This window comes from Ruditapes philippinarum, unplaced genomic scaffold, assembly GCF_026571515.1.
Source record: "Ruditapes philippinarum isolate M1 unplaced genomic scaffold, ASM2657151v2 ctg7090_1_1_1_1, whole genome shotgun sequence".
NCBI classification, from domain to species: Eukaryota; Metazoa; Mollusca; class Bivalvia; order Venerida; family Veneridae; genus Ruditapes; species Ruditapes philippinarum.
The window spans coordinates 28376-46931 of record NW_026862709.1 but is presented as its reverse complement, the minus strand read 5'-3'; the positions used below and the strand labels follow the sequence as shown (position 1 = coordinate 46931).

The 18556-nt window shown below is 33.1% G+C and overlaps 2 protein-coding genes and 1 long non-coding RNA gene across 3 annotated transcripts in view; 1 reads left to right on the top strand and 2 right to left on the bottom strand.

Annotated features, from left to right (window-relative positions):
* LOC132719968 (zinc finger protein OZF-like) overlaps positions 1–18164 on the bottom strand; it is a 33439-nt gene extending 15275 nt beyond the window's left edge. Inside the window, exon 1 of the mRNA XM_060703936.1 lies at positions 18084–18164. The gene's annotated coding sequence lies outside the window, so the exon portion shown is untranslated. The remainder of the gene's footprint in view (positions 1–18083) is intronic.
* On the bottom strand, positions 2359–15226 carry LOC132719971 (uncharacterized). The gene is made up of 4 exons (XR_009624293.1): positions 11326–15226; positions 10040–10162; positions 7067–7231; positions 2359–6769 (listed from the first exon to the last, which is right to left on the bottom strand). It is a non-coding gene; the product is annotated as an uncharacterized LOC132719971 (long non-coding RNA).
* Positions 7227–10014, top strand: LOC132719970 (uncharacterized). The gene is made up of 2 exons (XM_060703938.1): positions 7227–7826; positions 9220–10014. The coding sequence occupies exons 1-2, from the start codon at positions 7305–7307 to the stop codon at positions 9970–9972; spliced, it is 1275 nt and encodes a 424-aa protein (XP_060559921.1). The 5' UTR covers positions 7227–7304; the 3' UTR covers positions 9973–10014.
* Positions 18165–18556: the final 392 nt, after the last annotated feature.

Sequence of the window (18556 nt, the reverse complement as noted above, 5' to 3'; positions counted from 1 at the left end):
GGAGAGGTTAGAAAAGTTAGTGTTTGTGGTCAAGTTCTTTATTTCATAAGTTGGTATGTATTTATCCTGACTGCTGCTAAATGCTTTATTGTAAATATGTAGAATTGCATTATTGTGATTCTGTTGTATTTTGGTTCAGTCCATTGATTGTGAAATTTGTAAATAAGTATGAGTTTCAGAATGACATGTATCTATCAAATCACCTTTCATCTTTTATTCACTATTAATATTAAACCTTGCAGTTAACAGTCACTGGTGTGATAGTCAGAGCATAGGAACTCTGGAACAGGACCGCATATTGCGGCGCATAAATCCAAATCCGTACCAGCTTTACATTTAGTTTGTCCGACCTTTGAATATATTTTCATATTATGCGAGCGGGTGGTCTTTAATTATCTTATCTCAATTTAATATAATCTGCTAATTTAAAAATCAGTCAAATTAACGGTATATTGAAAAAAGAAAAGGAGTGACATCCACCATTTGCCGCAACGTTCGACACGAGTTATCCCCCTTCGGCTTCGCTTGATTACTATTTTTTTGTAGAACTTGTTCTCACCAACTAACCAATACCGGAAAGGATAGCTGCTGTTTACACGTTTTTGCCGTATATTGCACGTGGAAATGGATAAAACAGATTCTATAGCCACATGGTAATAAATTCTAAAGTATTATTATAAATGTTAAAATTTAGTTATTTTATTTATTTGAAAAGACTTTTTACGTGACTTTATCCACCTTATGATAAATGTGAACAAAATTGAAAAGTTAGATGAGAATATGAACGAAGTGGTCCATATGTGGACATGTACTTCATATCTGTCATAAAAAATGATTATAATAGCATTTGAAAATTTACATATTAATTAATATGCAATGATTTGGTTGGAGCAGAATTCATAGGATCTGAAACAAAGCTAGAAACACTAACAAATTTCATTTAGTGATCCATATGTGGACATGTGCTCCATATGTATAATGAAAAAAAATACAAGTTGAGAATTTACATTTAACTTTTTGAGTTATTACTTTGTGGTGGAAATTACAAGATTGCTTTTAGATATGACAGGATCTTAAAGTATATCTTGCATAGCGATCTTTTCATCACTTAGGCAACTGCTGACAAACAGCATCACAAACAACACAATGTGATCTCCTTGTCCATGACTTATTCCAAAGTAGTAATTGGATAGCAAGTCGGTTAATTTGTCTAAAATTGAAAACAGTGGAAAGGTCAATTGATATTTGAAGCAACAAAATCCAAATAAACTTTATAACAATAATATGGAGACCTTCAATATTGCACATCTTGTGTTAGAGCTCTCTTATTTCTTGCTTGTCAATGATCATGTCTATAGTTTGCAGTGTACTTATTACACATTTCATGCCAGTATCAGTCCTCTTTTATATCAGATAGAATTAATGGTAGCTACTGTTTACATTGGTGCTAGAAAAACATGTCGTACACCCCCATGTACGTAAGACAAGTAAGGTGTTTAAAATGATATCATTCCCATGCGCCTTTTATGAATAAATTGCCTTCTAAAGTGACATCATTGTTACTAATGAATAAACATATCAATTCACATGCCATTGTAAGAAAGAAGTGCTAAATGAAAATAATAGTTTTTGGAACCTCTTTTTGAAATATCCCTAATTTGTAATATGCAAGACAAAGATTTAAACCCTGCTGTCTACACAAAAGACTAGATTTCGGACAACTGTTTAGCAGAATTTGAGTCTGCAGAGCCTCATTACTGCCTTAAACAGTAACCCTCAAGCTAGATATTCTGGTCTTTACCAGGAGCGTTTTAAGATATAATAATATCTTACCTTAAAATATTGTATTACAATAATATATATGAACCACGTTTTTTTTTTCTAAGGCATGTTTTTCTAGCACCGGTGTAAACAACAGAGGCTGTAAGATCCTTATACAAATTTATTATTGTATTACAGACATATAATGATAGGAAATATATATTCTTTTTCCATTTTGATTTGGTTAAATGTAACTTAACCTATAGCTCTTCAGCGCTTCTTATGTAAAATTCTTCCAAGTATAATTTCCAATAACCGTAAATTATACCATACCCAGACTATGGTATAATTTTCAGTTTTGAAGATCGAAGGAGTAAGTGTTTCTGGGCGGAGCTATAGGTTAAAACAGATACACCATTGGTGCGTTGACGATTTCTGGGTTTGCGTAAATTATACCATAATCACGTGACCTTTCTTATGCAACCTCACTCGACTTCGTCTCGTGAGGTTAAGGCATAAGAAAGGTCACGTGATTATGGTATAATTTACACAAACCCAGAAATTGTCAACGCAGCAATGGTATATCTATTACTTAACTGTAAAGGACATATGACAAAATTTAAATTTTACCGGAGCGAGGTAAAGTGAGGTGCCTGTCCGGACACATATCAAACTGTCACCCAGGTTAGAACCACTGACATTCTGTAAGCTAGATATATCAAGGTTTCTAAAATGCCAAAACTGGATGTGAAACGCACAGGGGATTAGGATAAAGAACTTTGTGTAAACAACCTTTACCACTATGTCATAGAAGCCCCTGAACCTCATATGGATAACTCAATTACTCTTTAGCAAAATTTAACTTTTTCAGTGTACATTACAAGCTATAACTTGTTTTTATGAAAATTACAAAACCTGTATATTGTGTCTATCTATATAGTTAAAATGTTTGCTGTTCTGCCCCCATAGTTCAATGAAGAGGGCATTGAATTTGATTTCTACGGACTAATATTTTATTTCTTGTTGTTTTTTTGGTGGCACTTCCACAGTGACAGAATACATGTAGGTCATATGGAGACTTTTCAGTTTTAATGGTAGTGGAAGAACTTAGGGGTCCTTCTGTGAATCATTTAAAAAGGAGTACCTAAGTAAAACCATGGACATTCTTTAAAATAGCTCTGAAAGAATTCAAAGTCTCTGTCAGGATTTGAGCCAGGACTTACGTGAGGCGCAAATGGTTTAATCTTCAGAAAATGCAAATTCTCTGTGACAATTCATCTCAGACATTGACTGACACTCCCTGCTGTGGGATAAATAGCCAGGTGCAGAGAGATTAATAATTACTGATTACTTTAGCAGAAAAGCTTAAGTTTCGTGAACTGACTGCCAAGTCATGAATAGAAATGTGTTGAAATAATAAAAATAAAAAACAATGCAAACAATCTTTACATTTTTCTTAATGTCATCATTTTATATTAAGCAAAATGTGGACTTGATTATTACACCAAATGAATATATATGAAACTAAATACGGTAAAAACTTATGAACAAAAATGTCAGCTTTACCTACAGTATTTATAAAACATATGAGCCGTGTCACGACAAAACCAACATAATGGGTTTGCGACCAGCATGGATCCAGACCAGCATGCACATCCGCGCAGTCTGATCAGGATCCATGCTGTTCGCTATCAGTTTCTCTACTTGTTATAGGGTTTGTAAGCAAATAGCATGGATCATGATAAGACTGCGCCGATGCCCATGCTGGTCTGGATCCATGCTGGTCGCAAACCCATTATGTTGGTTTTGTCGTGACATGGCTCATATAATTGTTCTGCTTTTTTCTGTTTTATACATGTCACTTACTATTTACACCACACCATCACACTGTAAATTGGAATAAATATATCTGTTGTATGATTAACCTAAACATGCAAACAAATATTGTAAAAAATAATACAGATGTTTCAATATAGGTCATAAAATTTAATGCCAAGATTTTCTTAGTACCAGCAATTCCAAAAGAAATTATCCATCAATGTATTATCCATATGTATGTTTTCACAATTACTAGTACTCCTTATCACAAAGCTAGTGTTTGACACACACCTTAAGTAACCCAAACATAAAATATTCTCTACAGATACATGCATCAATGAATTGGTTATATAAAGGAAATATGAAAGTGACCAATATAAATCTATTCTTTTCAATAAGGGGGTCCAGTGCAAATGTTATTGTTTTTAAAAAAGTATAATTTTCTTTAAAGGGATACTCAGGCAAAATAATGACAAAAATATGAAACTGATCTTAGGTACTGAAATCACACTAGAATGACATTTCTTAAAGTTACAGGATGAATTTCTGTTTAAATCTATATATTTTAGGTTTAACGCGTAAATATATCTATTTATGCTGAACAAAATTTAGACGCCAATAGAATAAAACAAGTCATGTGACTTGAATAAACCCTTGAAGTTACAAAAACAGGTATTGTGGATATTGTATGATTGAAACAAATCGAAAACATTCATTTGACATGTTTTTAACGTTTCCAGTTCACTTTGACGACGATGATGAAATCCTAGCTCTGTAACCTGACCCACGCAGGTCATGTCAGGAAACCACCATTTTATATGGAGAAAAAAGTTGTTCCTTTGACTGTGTAATGTATTCATTTTGAGGGCATTTACAGAATAATGAATGAAAAATTCAAAACTAAGAAATGAAAATTTTGCCTGTGTCTCCCTTTAACAAGAGGGCCCCTTGATTGCTCCCCTGAGAAATAGGTCAAAAGGTTTAACTGGAGCCCCTTTCACCCCAGAAGAAACAGGGGAAAAAACAGGATTTACAGTACATATAAGGAAAATCAATTACCCCTTAGGCCGAGCCAATTTTGACCCTAGAGCTTTCATTTTAACAAACTTGGTAGACATCCACTAAATGATGTTTTATGCAAAATATCTAAGCTCTAGCTCTTTTTAATTTTCACAACAACTCTTTTAAGTTTTAACTATATACATGTTTATATATAAGGAAAATCAATGACCCCCTGGGGCCCATTTGAAGATGTTCCATGTTATATATCTAAGCTCTAGTTCTATGGGATATTTAAAAGAAGATTTTTAAAGTTTTTACTACAGACATATAAGGAAAATCAGTACACCCTGGACAGGGCCAATTTTGATACTAGGGCTTTTATTTGTATAAACTTTGTAGAAATTCAAAAGAAGATGCTTTATGCTTAATATTCAAGCTCTAGCTCTTTGACTTTTTTTGAAGTTTTTACTATATACATATAAAGTAATAATGACCCCCCACCCCCGGCAGGGCCTATTCTTACCTCAAAGCTTTTATTTGAACAAACATGGTAGAGACTCATTAAAAGATGTTTCATGCCAAATATCTTAGCTCTAGCTCTTTGGGGTTTTTCAAAAGAAAGGTGTTCTGCAAGGAATTAAATTTTTTGAACAATTTTAAAGGTGACCACCAAAGAAACATCACTGTGAAGTTTGGATGAAATTGGCTTAGCAGTTGATCAGGAGATGTTGTTTAAAGTAAAAGTTAATGGACGCCGGATGGACACTGACGAAAAGTTTTCACAAACGCTCACCTTGTCACTTTAGGACAGGTGACCTAAAAATTCAACAACATATACTCATTGTATTTGCTATAGAAACAAGTCAGGGCTTGCTATTATAATCACATTATAATGTAACTTACTTAGCTCTTTGAGTAACTTACTTAGCTCTTTGAAGGTGCACACCTGAACTTTAGAACAATATATCTTCAAATTTCAAACATCAATTATACATTTTGCAGTAAAAACAATTTACAAATATTTACTTTCCATCTTCCCATTATAGTTACATTATGCCAATCCAAGGGCATAAAATGAGTGAACAGGTGAATATGAAAATAAGTTCTCATTTTACCATAATTCCTTTTAATTTAATAATGTTCTTCCCATTAACAATAAATAATGCACAGATCCGAAAAATAATTTAAATACCGTATTAGAATTTACCTCTAATGCTCAGTTTATAAAATGAGGAAGGCAGTCTTTTTATATTTTAGGCAGATTTATAATTTTATCCTGAACGTTTTCCAATATCAACTCTTGGTCAAACATCATTTTAACAGTCAATCTTTTGAAATATAAAGTCAATTCAGCTCAACTGAACTATGAAAATATGAGCATAATTTCACTTTAAGTTAGAATCTGACATTTCTATAAAAACTTCATCTTGATTAAATTTTTTTCTTCTACAAATATAAGTAACATTTAAAAATTAACAAAAAAATATAAAATATATAAATCAAAAGCAAAAATGCTTAGCAGTACTAGATATCTTACAATTTTCAGATATAAAAGTCAATATTTTTTTTTTTAAAATGGCAAATAAAAATGAATAATTCATAGCTTTAAAGGTGACCACCAAAGGAACATTCCTGTGAAGTTTGGATGAAATTGGCTTAGTGGTTTATGAGGAGATGTCATTTAAAGTAAAAGTTCACAGACTGATGACTGACGGACGGACGGATGACGGACGGACGCCGGACGAAAAGCGATTACAAAAGCTCACCCGGACATTTTGTGACAGGTGAGCTAAAAAAATAATTGAGAAATAAAATTAGTAGCATTTTTTAGGCATAATGGCCTTTAAGTAACTAATTATAAATTAAATTATACATATCATTCCAAAAATAGGGAACTCAGCAATACTCAATGTGCATATTTCTTCATTAAGTGACTATTTTACTCCAATTTACCCATTCAATACATCACATTACAAGAGAATATAATTCCCCCTTTAAGCATAAATTAAATTCCCCTACTGTTTTTTAAAGTCCATATTTGTGCATCTTAAAGTCCATATTTGTGCACTTCCTAGGTGAATTCATGTTATTGCTGGAAAGTCTGATATAATACTTTTTTCTATTTTTACTCTGCAGGTTGAAAAACAATGTGGAATGCTGTGAAACTGGCTGCCTATATCTATGTGACCTAGAAAGAAAATTGAGAGGTCAATTTACTGCCACACAAATTGGAAGAGCTATTCCTCATGAGTTTTCCAACATTAAAGTGAAAATTGTAAGAACTAAAACTTACTGGAAAAGGTTTACAAAACAATATATTGGTTTACAATTCAAAGACAAAACCTCAGAAACTTCACTGATTGCCAAAGGACCTTGTGAGACAAAAACATATGATAATGAAGATGAAATTTTGATTTCTTTATCAACAGAAGACCACACAGACATGTTAATGTATTAGAGAAAATTAAAAATGATGAAAACATACCCGAAAAAATGATGATTTTAATAAAGTCTCAACTTCTTTCTGCTCAGCTTGGCAAAAAACATAATAAATGGGATCCACAGATCATCCGTTTGTGTTTAACATTATACTGTTGATCACCACAGGCATATCAAGACTTGTCAAGTAGTGGTTTTCTTCTATTGCCATCTAAATGACAAATACAGAGATATAAGAATAGAGTTGATCAACAAGTTTGTATTTCCAAAATAACTTAAAATGGATGCTGTCTGAGGCCAAAAAAAGATCATTGAATAGAGATGGATATGAGGGTGGATTACTTGTTGATGAAATGACAATCCAAGAAGACATTCAGCTAAAAAAGAGAGGAAATGAATTTGAAATTATTGGTTTTGTTGAATGTTGTGATGAGTCAGTCTACATGAATAAACTTATGGGAAAATCTGATTTAAAAATGGCTACACATGTTTTACAACTTTTGTTTTTGGGAATTACTGGTTTCCGTTTTCCAGTTGGACACTTTGCTACTTTACAAACAAGCCCAGCAGAATTGTATTCAATTTTTAGGGAAGCAGTAAAAATGTTAGGAGTTTTTGGTTTTACTGTACTATATGTTAGTATGGATGGTGCCCAAAATAATAGACTTTTTATGAAAATGCTACTGCCTGGAAATGAATTAAATTCTATTAAAATGAAAACAATGAAAATAAGAAATATATATGACCAGAATAAACCAGACATTTGCATTATCATGGACTATTCCCATTTAATGAAAAATATTAGAAACTAGAAATGTGTCATCATGCCACGGATGCCCCCGCATGCAGCCAAAATTTCAGATGGTGCATTAATTATTTTTTTCATTTTAAGTTCAAAGCCCTTAAAACTTTTCAATGTTAACACAAACCATTTTCATACAATGTTCAAGGCACTGAAATTATTCAGTCTTAACCTTTTAAAAATAGCATATTGCATATTTGTAGCCAAAATAATGGCTAAAAGTATGAGTGCTGAAACTGAAAGTTCAAAATTTTTTCAACATTCAGGAAAGATAAGTTTGTCTAAAATCATTGAACCACGACCAAATTCAAACTTAAACTGCTTATTCCTAAGATGTATCTATATTATTTTCAAAGTGAAAGGGACATAACTCTGCCAAAAAATCATCAAACCATGACCAAATTCCAACTTGACCTGCCCATTCCTTTGACATATCCATATGTCAAATTTAAGTTAAATATGTAACTCTGTTGGGTAGATAATGAACAGAAACTGTAAATTTCATATTATTTTCAAAGTGAAAGGGGCATTACTCTGCCAAAAGTCATTAAACCATGACCAAATTCGAACTTGGCCTGGGCATTCCAAAAACGTATCCATATGTCAAATTTCAGTTGAATGTGTTGTACCATTGGGGAGATAATAAACGGAAACTGAAAATTTCATATTACTTTCAAAGTGAAAGGGGCATAACTCTGCTAAAAATCATTGAACCACGACCATATTTGAACTTGACCTGCGCATTCCTTTGACACATCCATATGTCAAGTTTGAGTTAAATGTGTTGTAGCTTTGGGGAGATTATGAACAGAAACTGAAAATTTCATATTATTTTCAAAGTAAAAGGGGCATAACTCTGCCAAAAATCATCAAACCATGACCAAATTCAAAAATGACCTGTATTTTCTCATGACATATCCATATATCAAGTTTGGGTTGAATGTGTTGTACCGTTGGGGAGATAATGAACAGAAACTGAAAATTTCATATTATTTTCAAAGTAAAAGGGGCATAACTCTGCCAAAAATCATCAAACCATGACCAAATTCGAACTTGACCTGTATTTTCTCATGACATATCCATATGTCAAGTTTGAGTTGAATGTGTTGTACCGTTGGGGAGATAATGAACGGAAACTGAAAATTTCATATTATTTTCAAAGTAAAAGGGGCATAACTCTGCCAAAAATCATCGAACCATGACCAAATTCGAACTTGACCTGTATTTTCTCATGACATATCCATGTTCTTAAGATAATGAACGGAAACTGATGATGACGGAATGACAGAATGACGGAAGGACGGAAGGATGGAAGGACGGAAGGATGGAAGGACGGAAGGACGGAATGACGGAACAGGGTAACACTATATGCCCCGGCCATTACATGGCGGGGGCATAACAATATATCTAAGAGTGGCAATACCAACAAACATACTAAACATTTGATGTACAAGGGTAAAGACATTTTTTGGGAACACTGGTGTAAAGCTTACCTATGGGACACAAGCAACAATGCATTAAAAATTTATCAAAAGCTTACTAATGATCACTTTTTTTTAAATCCACAGCTTAAAATGAGAAATGCTTTAGCTGAGGATGTTTTAAATAGTGACATGCTACATCTAATGAGAAAATATCAAGAATCTCTTCCTGATCAAGAGAAGAATTCCTTAAATAGTAGTATTGAACTACTGGAAATAACATCCATACTGGTAAAAAAATTTCGCGATCAAAGACCTATCCATGAATATGCAGACCAAAGACTCAGTGAAAACAAATTACTACTATCTTGGTTCAGAACATGGGAAAATGCGGACGGCCTTTGTGAAAAAAATCTTATTTCGCAGCAAACAAGAGAAGACACAGTGTCCCTTTTAATTGGTTTTGATGAAATGTGCAAAGACAGATTTTCTAGGTCATGTGGGTCAATTATTGCCAGTTACATAAATAGTGACTCCATTGAAAATATTTTTTCTCAACAGAGAGGTTTGCATAATGGTGCAAATACAAACCCAAATCTTCTTACCTATAATCATGCAATAAATAATATAATTCTTGGTCAAACAACAGTATCAAGAAAATGTAACACTGGTGAATCAGGTGCTCAAGTGTATAGTGACCAAAGACAACCACTTAAATCTATACAATGAATGCTTGCAATGCTCAAAATAAATAATTGAAAAATAAATGAAAAAAGTGTTTTTCAAATACAGGTACCTGCAATCTTCAAAGCAAAACTGGTATCTCAAATGGTATATCTTAACTTTCTCATTGCTTCAAATTGTCTGTGTATATACAATTTCTGTTGAGGCAAACTTATTGGGAAGCCAGATGTTATACCTGAAATACATTGGTAAATGAGTTTTTCATCAACATTCAAAAATAATGTTGCATTGAAACATTCTTAGGCTATTGTATTACTTCTTAAAAGTTTAATATCTATAAAGTATTTACATTAAATGTTTGCATTTCATACTCCACAAAAGGAAATAATAATTGTACATGGACTTTAATTACAGAATTTGTAAAAAGTAATAACAACAACAAAACAAAAAAAACAACAACCTTTCAACCTTTTTGGGAAAAAAATTTAATAATCACTTTCAAAGAAAAATCATTATTTATGACAAACATGTATATCATTATTATAAATAGTTAAAGAATAAAGTCATAATGGTATTCATTAGTATACCTTAAATGAAATTACTTTTCATGATAACAATTTAAATAAATATAAATTGACATTCTGTAATAGTCCAAAAACAGAAGTATACATGTACAAATTAAAAGAAAAATAGTAAATTAAATGCTTTTATAAATTAATACATGTTAAAATATTGATGTTAATAAAATACAATTAGCATGATATCACTGTTTCTTTATTTTTTACATTATATATACAAGGGCTGTCATTGTTGAAAAATTTTAATGAACAAAGTACATATATTATATTTTAGAAATAATATATCCTAAACAGTGATTTCATCACTAAAACTGAAAAAAATCACTGTTTGGAGTTTGGATGAGCATACATGTAGCCCAACTGATATAATGATGAGCATCTAATGGCTGTACTTGATATTAAGCTAATTTGCACCTGATTTATTACCATACTTGTTTTCAGACGACTAATTTTTAATGGTTACGTCACATGTATAATGATTACGTCAGATGTACAATGTCAACTAAGATTTTATTGCATAATAACACACACTTTTTGCTCTTCTGTGTTCGTCAGGAAAAAATGATTTGTATAAATATTTCAAATTTGAATGTTTGCATGGAATTCCCTATTCTCAATGACAGCAATATCAAACACATGTACATGAATAGAGTATAATTTATGAGCCTTAAAATCATTGAGCATGTTATTTGTTAATTTTGTGCTAAATGTTTCAGGGATTTTTACATTTGGTACTGCAAATTTCTAGTGATAGATATTTTATATAAATGCTTATACATTTTTATGAAGAAAGTAGACAGTAATGATATAAATATATTACCTGACGTGGTTGACTATTTTTCACCAGCTTGCAACTACTTTTCACAGCCTAAGACTTGATATTTGGCATACAGCATAAACATCATTATTTGGTCCTATACAGTTGGATTCAATTTCAGGTTATGTAGCTCATCCAATTCCTGTTTACCAACCTAGTTAAATGGTTAATGGTGTCATCACAGCATCATGATATTAGGTATACAAATGCAACCTGGCCTATTCTTTCTTTGACCCATTTTCTTCAAAGATGTTTTGTCACTGACACATAGAGCAAAGATAAATGGTATCTTTCCCCAAAAAGTAGTTCCATTCTTCTTCATTATCCAGTCCGACACAGTCTCATTTTTTGACAAACATTCAAACAAATTTGAATCAGACAGAAGATTTTCAATAATATATTTGTAAATGTGCTTTGATTCATTCATCAATGTTACATAATTGTTAAACATTTCCTTGCTGTAGCTTCTAGAATGGTGAAAAATTCAAACACTGTGTCTGATATATTGGCTAAACTTTCACAAATATTTTGTCGGTGAGAGGTTTCTTCTAAGGTATCAATATATTTTGTTGAAGATAAAATTTCATATGCTGAAACTGTCATTTTATCCAGTAAACAGATTTGATCCATTAAATTAGCAACTTCCTGCTCCATTCCAACTGACACAATACATTCTTTCATGGATCTACATAGCCTATACCTAATTTTGGCAATACAGTATCCTGCTACAAAACTGATCTTTCCCTTCCCACCTGGTGATAACTGAGATGTTGTATCAGGAAGCACTGATAAGGAACTGTACTCAGATTGTGCTGACATTGATTCTTTGCACAACAATCTCTTTTGCATAATGAATATGACAGACATTAAAATATTGTTAGAAATTGGACATTTTAACAGGTGTTGACACTCTGTAACATATTCACTTGAACTGATATAGTTATTAAAAACATTGTAGAATTCTGTAAAATGCTTCTGTTTCAAATGACCTGGTGTGTCTGTACAGCTTTTATTATATATCTCTATATATTTCTAGTACCAATCTAAAACTTCATGTTTATGTAGTAAAATAGTCTCATAAGCTTGTCTTGCAGCATTTTCATCCGGTGTACTTTCGTAACTTTGAACATGTTTAGTAAAGATATAGTTTACTTCTAGAAATGAAGTTGATAAACAATATGTGTGGTCCCCATCAAGATTTGACGTTTTGGATTCACTGCAATAAGAGTGGTCCAATGATATCCTGTCAGTATCATAATTAGCCTTGTCAAAATTATAAATAGATCTTTCAAAGTCTTCACAATCTGTGTCTGAATAATTAGTATTATTACCTACTGTAATGTCTACCGTACCTGCATATTTACACCGACAGCATTTCAAATCTTCTGATAAATTTGCATTTATATCAGTAACAGAGTCATAAAAAGTGCTCACTTTTGATGGATGCTTTTTAACCAAAAAAGGATGATAATTAATTATTCGAAGTCCATCAGTTGACACTGCCCTTCCTACAGCCACTCCTAATTGGCCTGGGTTAGTTGCATGGTTGCAGTCAACTTCAAGGTATGGTATACTCATTCCTTGTGATTTATGTATGGTTATGGCATATGCTTTAAATTTCAGTGGAAACTGGTGTCTTTTAGCAATACACATATTTGAAACTGGATCAAACTTTGTAAAGTTAACTTTTGATAACTTAACCATTTTAAGCTTACCATTTATGTCAAAGTTCACTACCGCATTGTCTTCATTAAATTTGGATACAATTCCAACTAATCCATTGACTAGCTCTCTAGTAATATTTTTCAAAAGCATAACTTTGGCAGATACTTTTAGAGCTAATTTCTTTTGAACAATCATCTTTTTTAAGTAGAAAAAAGTCACCACTATCACTTGCTTCATATATTTTTATTTGGCCATCTAAACATTGCAACTGTTCATAATTATACAAATCTACATCCAAATTCATAGCAAACAATTTTATGGTGTTATTTTTATTTCCTGTAAAGAGTGGTCTTGATAAATTCTGTATGTAACAAGATATGTTTGTAAAACATGTATGCCCCCTGTCAGTAGCCAATAAGTCATGTGATCAGGTTATTATGCTTGACTTCTGACCCAGTGAACAAACAATTAATAAGGGTTATCTAGTATCTACTGGTCATGACTAGTCACAAGGTAATAATTATTGTGACCCTATAGGTTGTGTGCAGCAATTTAAGTTATTACAAATCTTACCAAATAATATATGCATAAATTTTATGAATCATGTAGGCCTCATTAATGACAGCTAAGTTGTTGACCCCTTGACCCCAAAATCAATAGGTCATCTGCTGGCAATGACCAATCATCATACCAAGTATGAAGTTTCTAGGCCTAAGCGTACTTTAGTTCTTGATTGGAAACTGTTTTTACCTTCAAGGTCAATGTGACCTTGACCTTTGACCCCTTGACCCCAAAATCAATAGGAGTCATCTGCTGGTCATGACCAATCATCATACCAAGTTTAAAGTTTCTAGGCCTAAGCATTCTCTAGTTATTGATCGGAAACCGTTTTTACCTACAAGGTCAATGTGACCTTGAACTTTGACCCCTTGACCAAACATCAATAGGGGTCATCTGCTGGTCATGACCAATCACCATACCAATTTTGAAGTTCCTAGGCCTAAGCGTTCTTTAGTTATTGATCAGAAACTGTTTTTACTTACAAGGTCAATGTGACCTTGACCTTTGAACCCTTGACCCAAAACTCAATAGGGGTCATCTGCTGGTCACGACCAATCATCTTACAAAGTTTGAAGTTCCTAGGCCTAAGCGTTTTTAGTTAATTGATCAGAAACCGTTTTTACCTACAAAGTCAATGTGACCTTTGAGTCCTTGACCCCAAAATCAATAGGGGTCATCTGCTGGTCATGACCAATCACCATACCAAGTTTGAAGTTCCTAGGCCTAAGGGTTCTTTAGTTATTGATCGGAAACCGTTTTTGCTTACAAGGTCAATGTGACCTTGACCTTTGACCCCTTGAACCCAAAATGAATAGGGGTCATCTGCTGATCATGGCCAATCACCATACCAAGTTTGAAGTTCCTAGGACTAAGGGTTCTTTAGTTATTGATCGGGAACCGTTTTTGCTTACAAGGTCAATGTGACCTTGACCTTTGACCCCTTGACCCCAAAATCAATAGGGGTCATCTGCTGATCATGACCAATCACCATACCAAGTTTGAAGTTCCTAGGCCTAAGGGTTCTTTAGTTATTGATCGGAAACCGTTTTTGCTTACAAGGTCAATGTGACCTTGACCTTTGACCCCTTGACCCCAAAATCAAAAGGGGTCATCTACTGATCATGACCAATCACCATACGAAGTTTGAAGTTCCTAGGCCTAAGGGTTCTTGAGTTTTTGATCGGAAACCGTTTTTGCTTACAAGGTCAATGTGACCTTGACCTTTGACCCCTTGACCCCAAAATCAATAGGGGTCATCTACTGATCATGACCAATCACCATACCAAGTTTGAAGTTCCTAGGCCTAAGGGTTCTTTAGTTATCACTCGGAAACCATTTGGTCTACAGACCGACGGACCGACAAGTGCAAAGCAATATACCCCCTCTTCTTCGAAATGGGGGCATAATTATTTGTTTCATGGCTTGGTTCACCTTTTTCCAATTCATTAATGCATTTTATTAAGTCTATATCAGTTTGTCTATAAAATTTTTCAAAGCGAAAATGTGTGGAAAACAAGTTTGGAAAAAGACTGCTTCAAAACAAAAATTACCACCATCACCACACAACATATCAGGAATTGGTGGAAGCTGATAAAAGTCTCCTGATAAAATAACTTGTATGCCACCAAAACACAATTAATTTCCTCTGATCTTGCGACACACAAATTCAAAACTTTCCAAAATCAGTGGTAATAATCCTACATTTAGTTTCATAAAACCGTTCATCATTACTTATTAGGGTCAACAGTTTTTTATTACAATGACGGCCATCTTCTAACCCTGCAAAGTGGTGGAGAGTCATGGGTTCAAAATTTGGAAATTGTAAACATGCTATACCCGTGTAGCAACAAATGGTAACAGACTTCCCTCTATTTCTAAGTTTTTGTACACTTTCCTTGATGGTGAAGGATTTACCTGTTCCTGCCTGACCAACTATGACAACGTTATGGCCAGAAAGTATGGCGTTTAACAAATTAATTTGATAATGATCCATTTCCAGTTAAATTACGGTAATAAACTACGTATAACTTCGGGAAATTTTCACATCCTGTGACTGGTACCGAAATTGTTGTGGCGCTTTCAATCACAAGATAGTGCCAGGAAAATTAATACAAAAATCAAGCGTATCCAAAGGGGAAAAACTCGTACCGAACGTTGCAGCAAATGGTGGATGTCACTCCTTGTCTTTTTTTATAATACCGTAAAATTTGACCAGTTTTAAAAGAGACAGATTGGGTTCAATTGATAATATATTTTTTGAGTCCATACACTCGGATAATACTAAAAAATATTTAGATGTAGCAGAAACGTTTTTAAAGACCGTTACACGATCGAAAATATACACCGCAATCTGCGGTCCCGTTCTCGAGTTCCTATGAGTCAGAGAGGTAATAATTAGATTGATGTACTGCACTCATCCCTCAGATGGTAAGTTACATGTGTGATGTATTGTGTATTGTTTAATAGGGAAAATATGTTAATTGTGTGTATAATTCCATAAGCTATGATATTATATTTAAGGACTGTTGCTGAGTGTAAAAAACTGAATTGGCCACTAGACATGTAATTGATTATGTTCTAAATTAGAACATATTATTAAGATATAATATTTATTCATGTAATGCATTGTTTCTATCTATTTTACTTTATATTTACATATTGTTATATACTTATTTCAGAGGGTTGGTTTGTACCTACAGAATCTACTTGTTTGTACCTTATGTGATGTAACAACCTAATATTTGAAGATTGGATCATTATATAAACAAGATACAACTTTACAGAACAGCTGTTTGTTGATTTGATTTTAAAAATCCCGAACTCATTTGACCCTTAGTGGCTCGGATAATTATATTTATATTGCGCCGAACCACCACTATTACAAACATAAACTATCTAATAGTTTCCGACAGGTAATAATTTCGGCACTTGGCCCCCATATTGCCAAAATGTTTGACCACGTGATTACGAGATTGACCTTTATGAACCCATGTGCCTCCAATATTTTAATAAATTACTTTTTATAAAGATATTGAAAAGGGTGATTTACTGACTTTTATATTCAATAAAATCATATTTAAGCACTAAAAAATTAATGAAAATAAATAAAATCATTATCTTGAATAAAAATATCAAAAACATGTCAACAAAATGTTCTAAATATAGTACACGACTCTATTCAAATCTGTTCCCGCGAATGACGTCATACGAGGTCTCGTGTCGTTATGCCTAAAATACGTAAGTGAGATTTTTGACGAAAGTGAGCGAAAGTGACTTTTACAATTTGAATTGTACCGTTTTAATAGAATTTTACAGTAAAATTGCTGTTTGTAGACGTATATTATAAGCAACTTATAATATGTATTTTCAAAAATTATCACTTTGATGATTTAATCGCCATTTATTTGCATAATTCTTATACACAAGTTCTGAAATCTTCCTTTCGCCAATTGTGTACCGGACGAAACCGACGTATAGAATATTAGCGAGCTGGACAAGCTGGCCCAAAGGGCCTGCTCGCAAAGTGAGCTTTACAGCATCGCGAGTACCTGATATATGATGGTTTTGAAAACTTTCGTCCGAAGTACCGAATTGGACACATCGCAACCTTTCAAATTTAAAGATAACGATAAAAACTGAGGAATTCTGACTGAAAACGGATGTGTAGACTGGTCACCCGCGCACCTCTGTGGGAACCATAATTGGACAGGAACCAGAATAACGGAAGATGTGTGTAAAATTGTAAATTGAAGGCGCCATTTTGTTTAAAAAATCTGATAAAAAATAAACAATTTTTTGTCGAATTTTGTTGTAAAAACTATCTAGAATGAAAGAAAATGGTCTACATAAGAAAATGAATCCGACCACCAATAGCTTTTATTCAGTCGTTAACGCTGTACAGACGTTTAAAGTATTGTTTACGTAACGTCACAATGTAGCGCCAAACAGCACATGCAAAACAAACAAATCAATGACGCTATTTTAATGTCGCAAACGTTTTAAGTTTTACATTTATTTAACCTTTAATAATCTTTATTTCGCTTGAAAATTATAGAGAGAAATAAAATAAACAAAGTTTTATAAACGTTTTCAAAACTCGTTATTCATTTAACGACATGGGCGGAGGCATTTTTAACACAGTACGTGTGACGTCACACGCACTCGTCACTGCATTTGAAATAAAATTGAGCTATTATTTCATACTATTTCACGTTAAAAGTGCATCGAGCTCGCTTTGAGGCTTTGCATTTTTCACATTAATTATAGCGTTTAAATGAAACTAAATCTATAAATATTAATCCTTCTTTTACCTGATATTTCTATGAGAGAAAACTGTTAAACGAATTTTTGTGCAAGGCAATAATCTGTTTCACAAGTCGGTAATCGTATCACATACATATCCCGGGATTTTCTCCCCACCACATCTACTGTACTGTTACAATATAATGTATCGGGTCTTCAATATGTTATTTTCTTCAAAGACTTGTAAATCTATCAAATTAAACTAAATCTTTAAATATGAAACGTTCTTTTACCTGATTATTATTATTAGACCCAAGGATCCTTGTGCATGGTCTATGACGATCATTTACCAAGGGGGAGTAACTGTGCAAAAGTTTAGAGGTTTCGTACCATGGCGGAAACGTACCACTGTATTAATGTATCTTTTGGAGGTTTGGATTTTATTTCGGGTATGTGATAAAATGTTATATTATATTCGTGTATGTTCATAACTGACTTCACTTGTAGAATAACAAATATCATGCTCACAAAAGGCTCGAATAACACTCGTATAATTTTGTTCATAATTATTGTTTAATGAATTTAGTATTGAAGCTTAACTCATCCTATACCCTATTATTCATATTATATATAAATGAAGCTTTTACTTATGATTATCTTGTGTCCCAGGTTATATATACTTCATATAAATGAGGCAAAAACTCAAAGCGAGCCCTTCAGAGAAATCTTAGTTCAAATACATTTCACTACAAGTTTTAGCTTACCA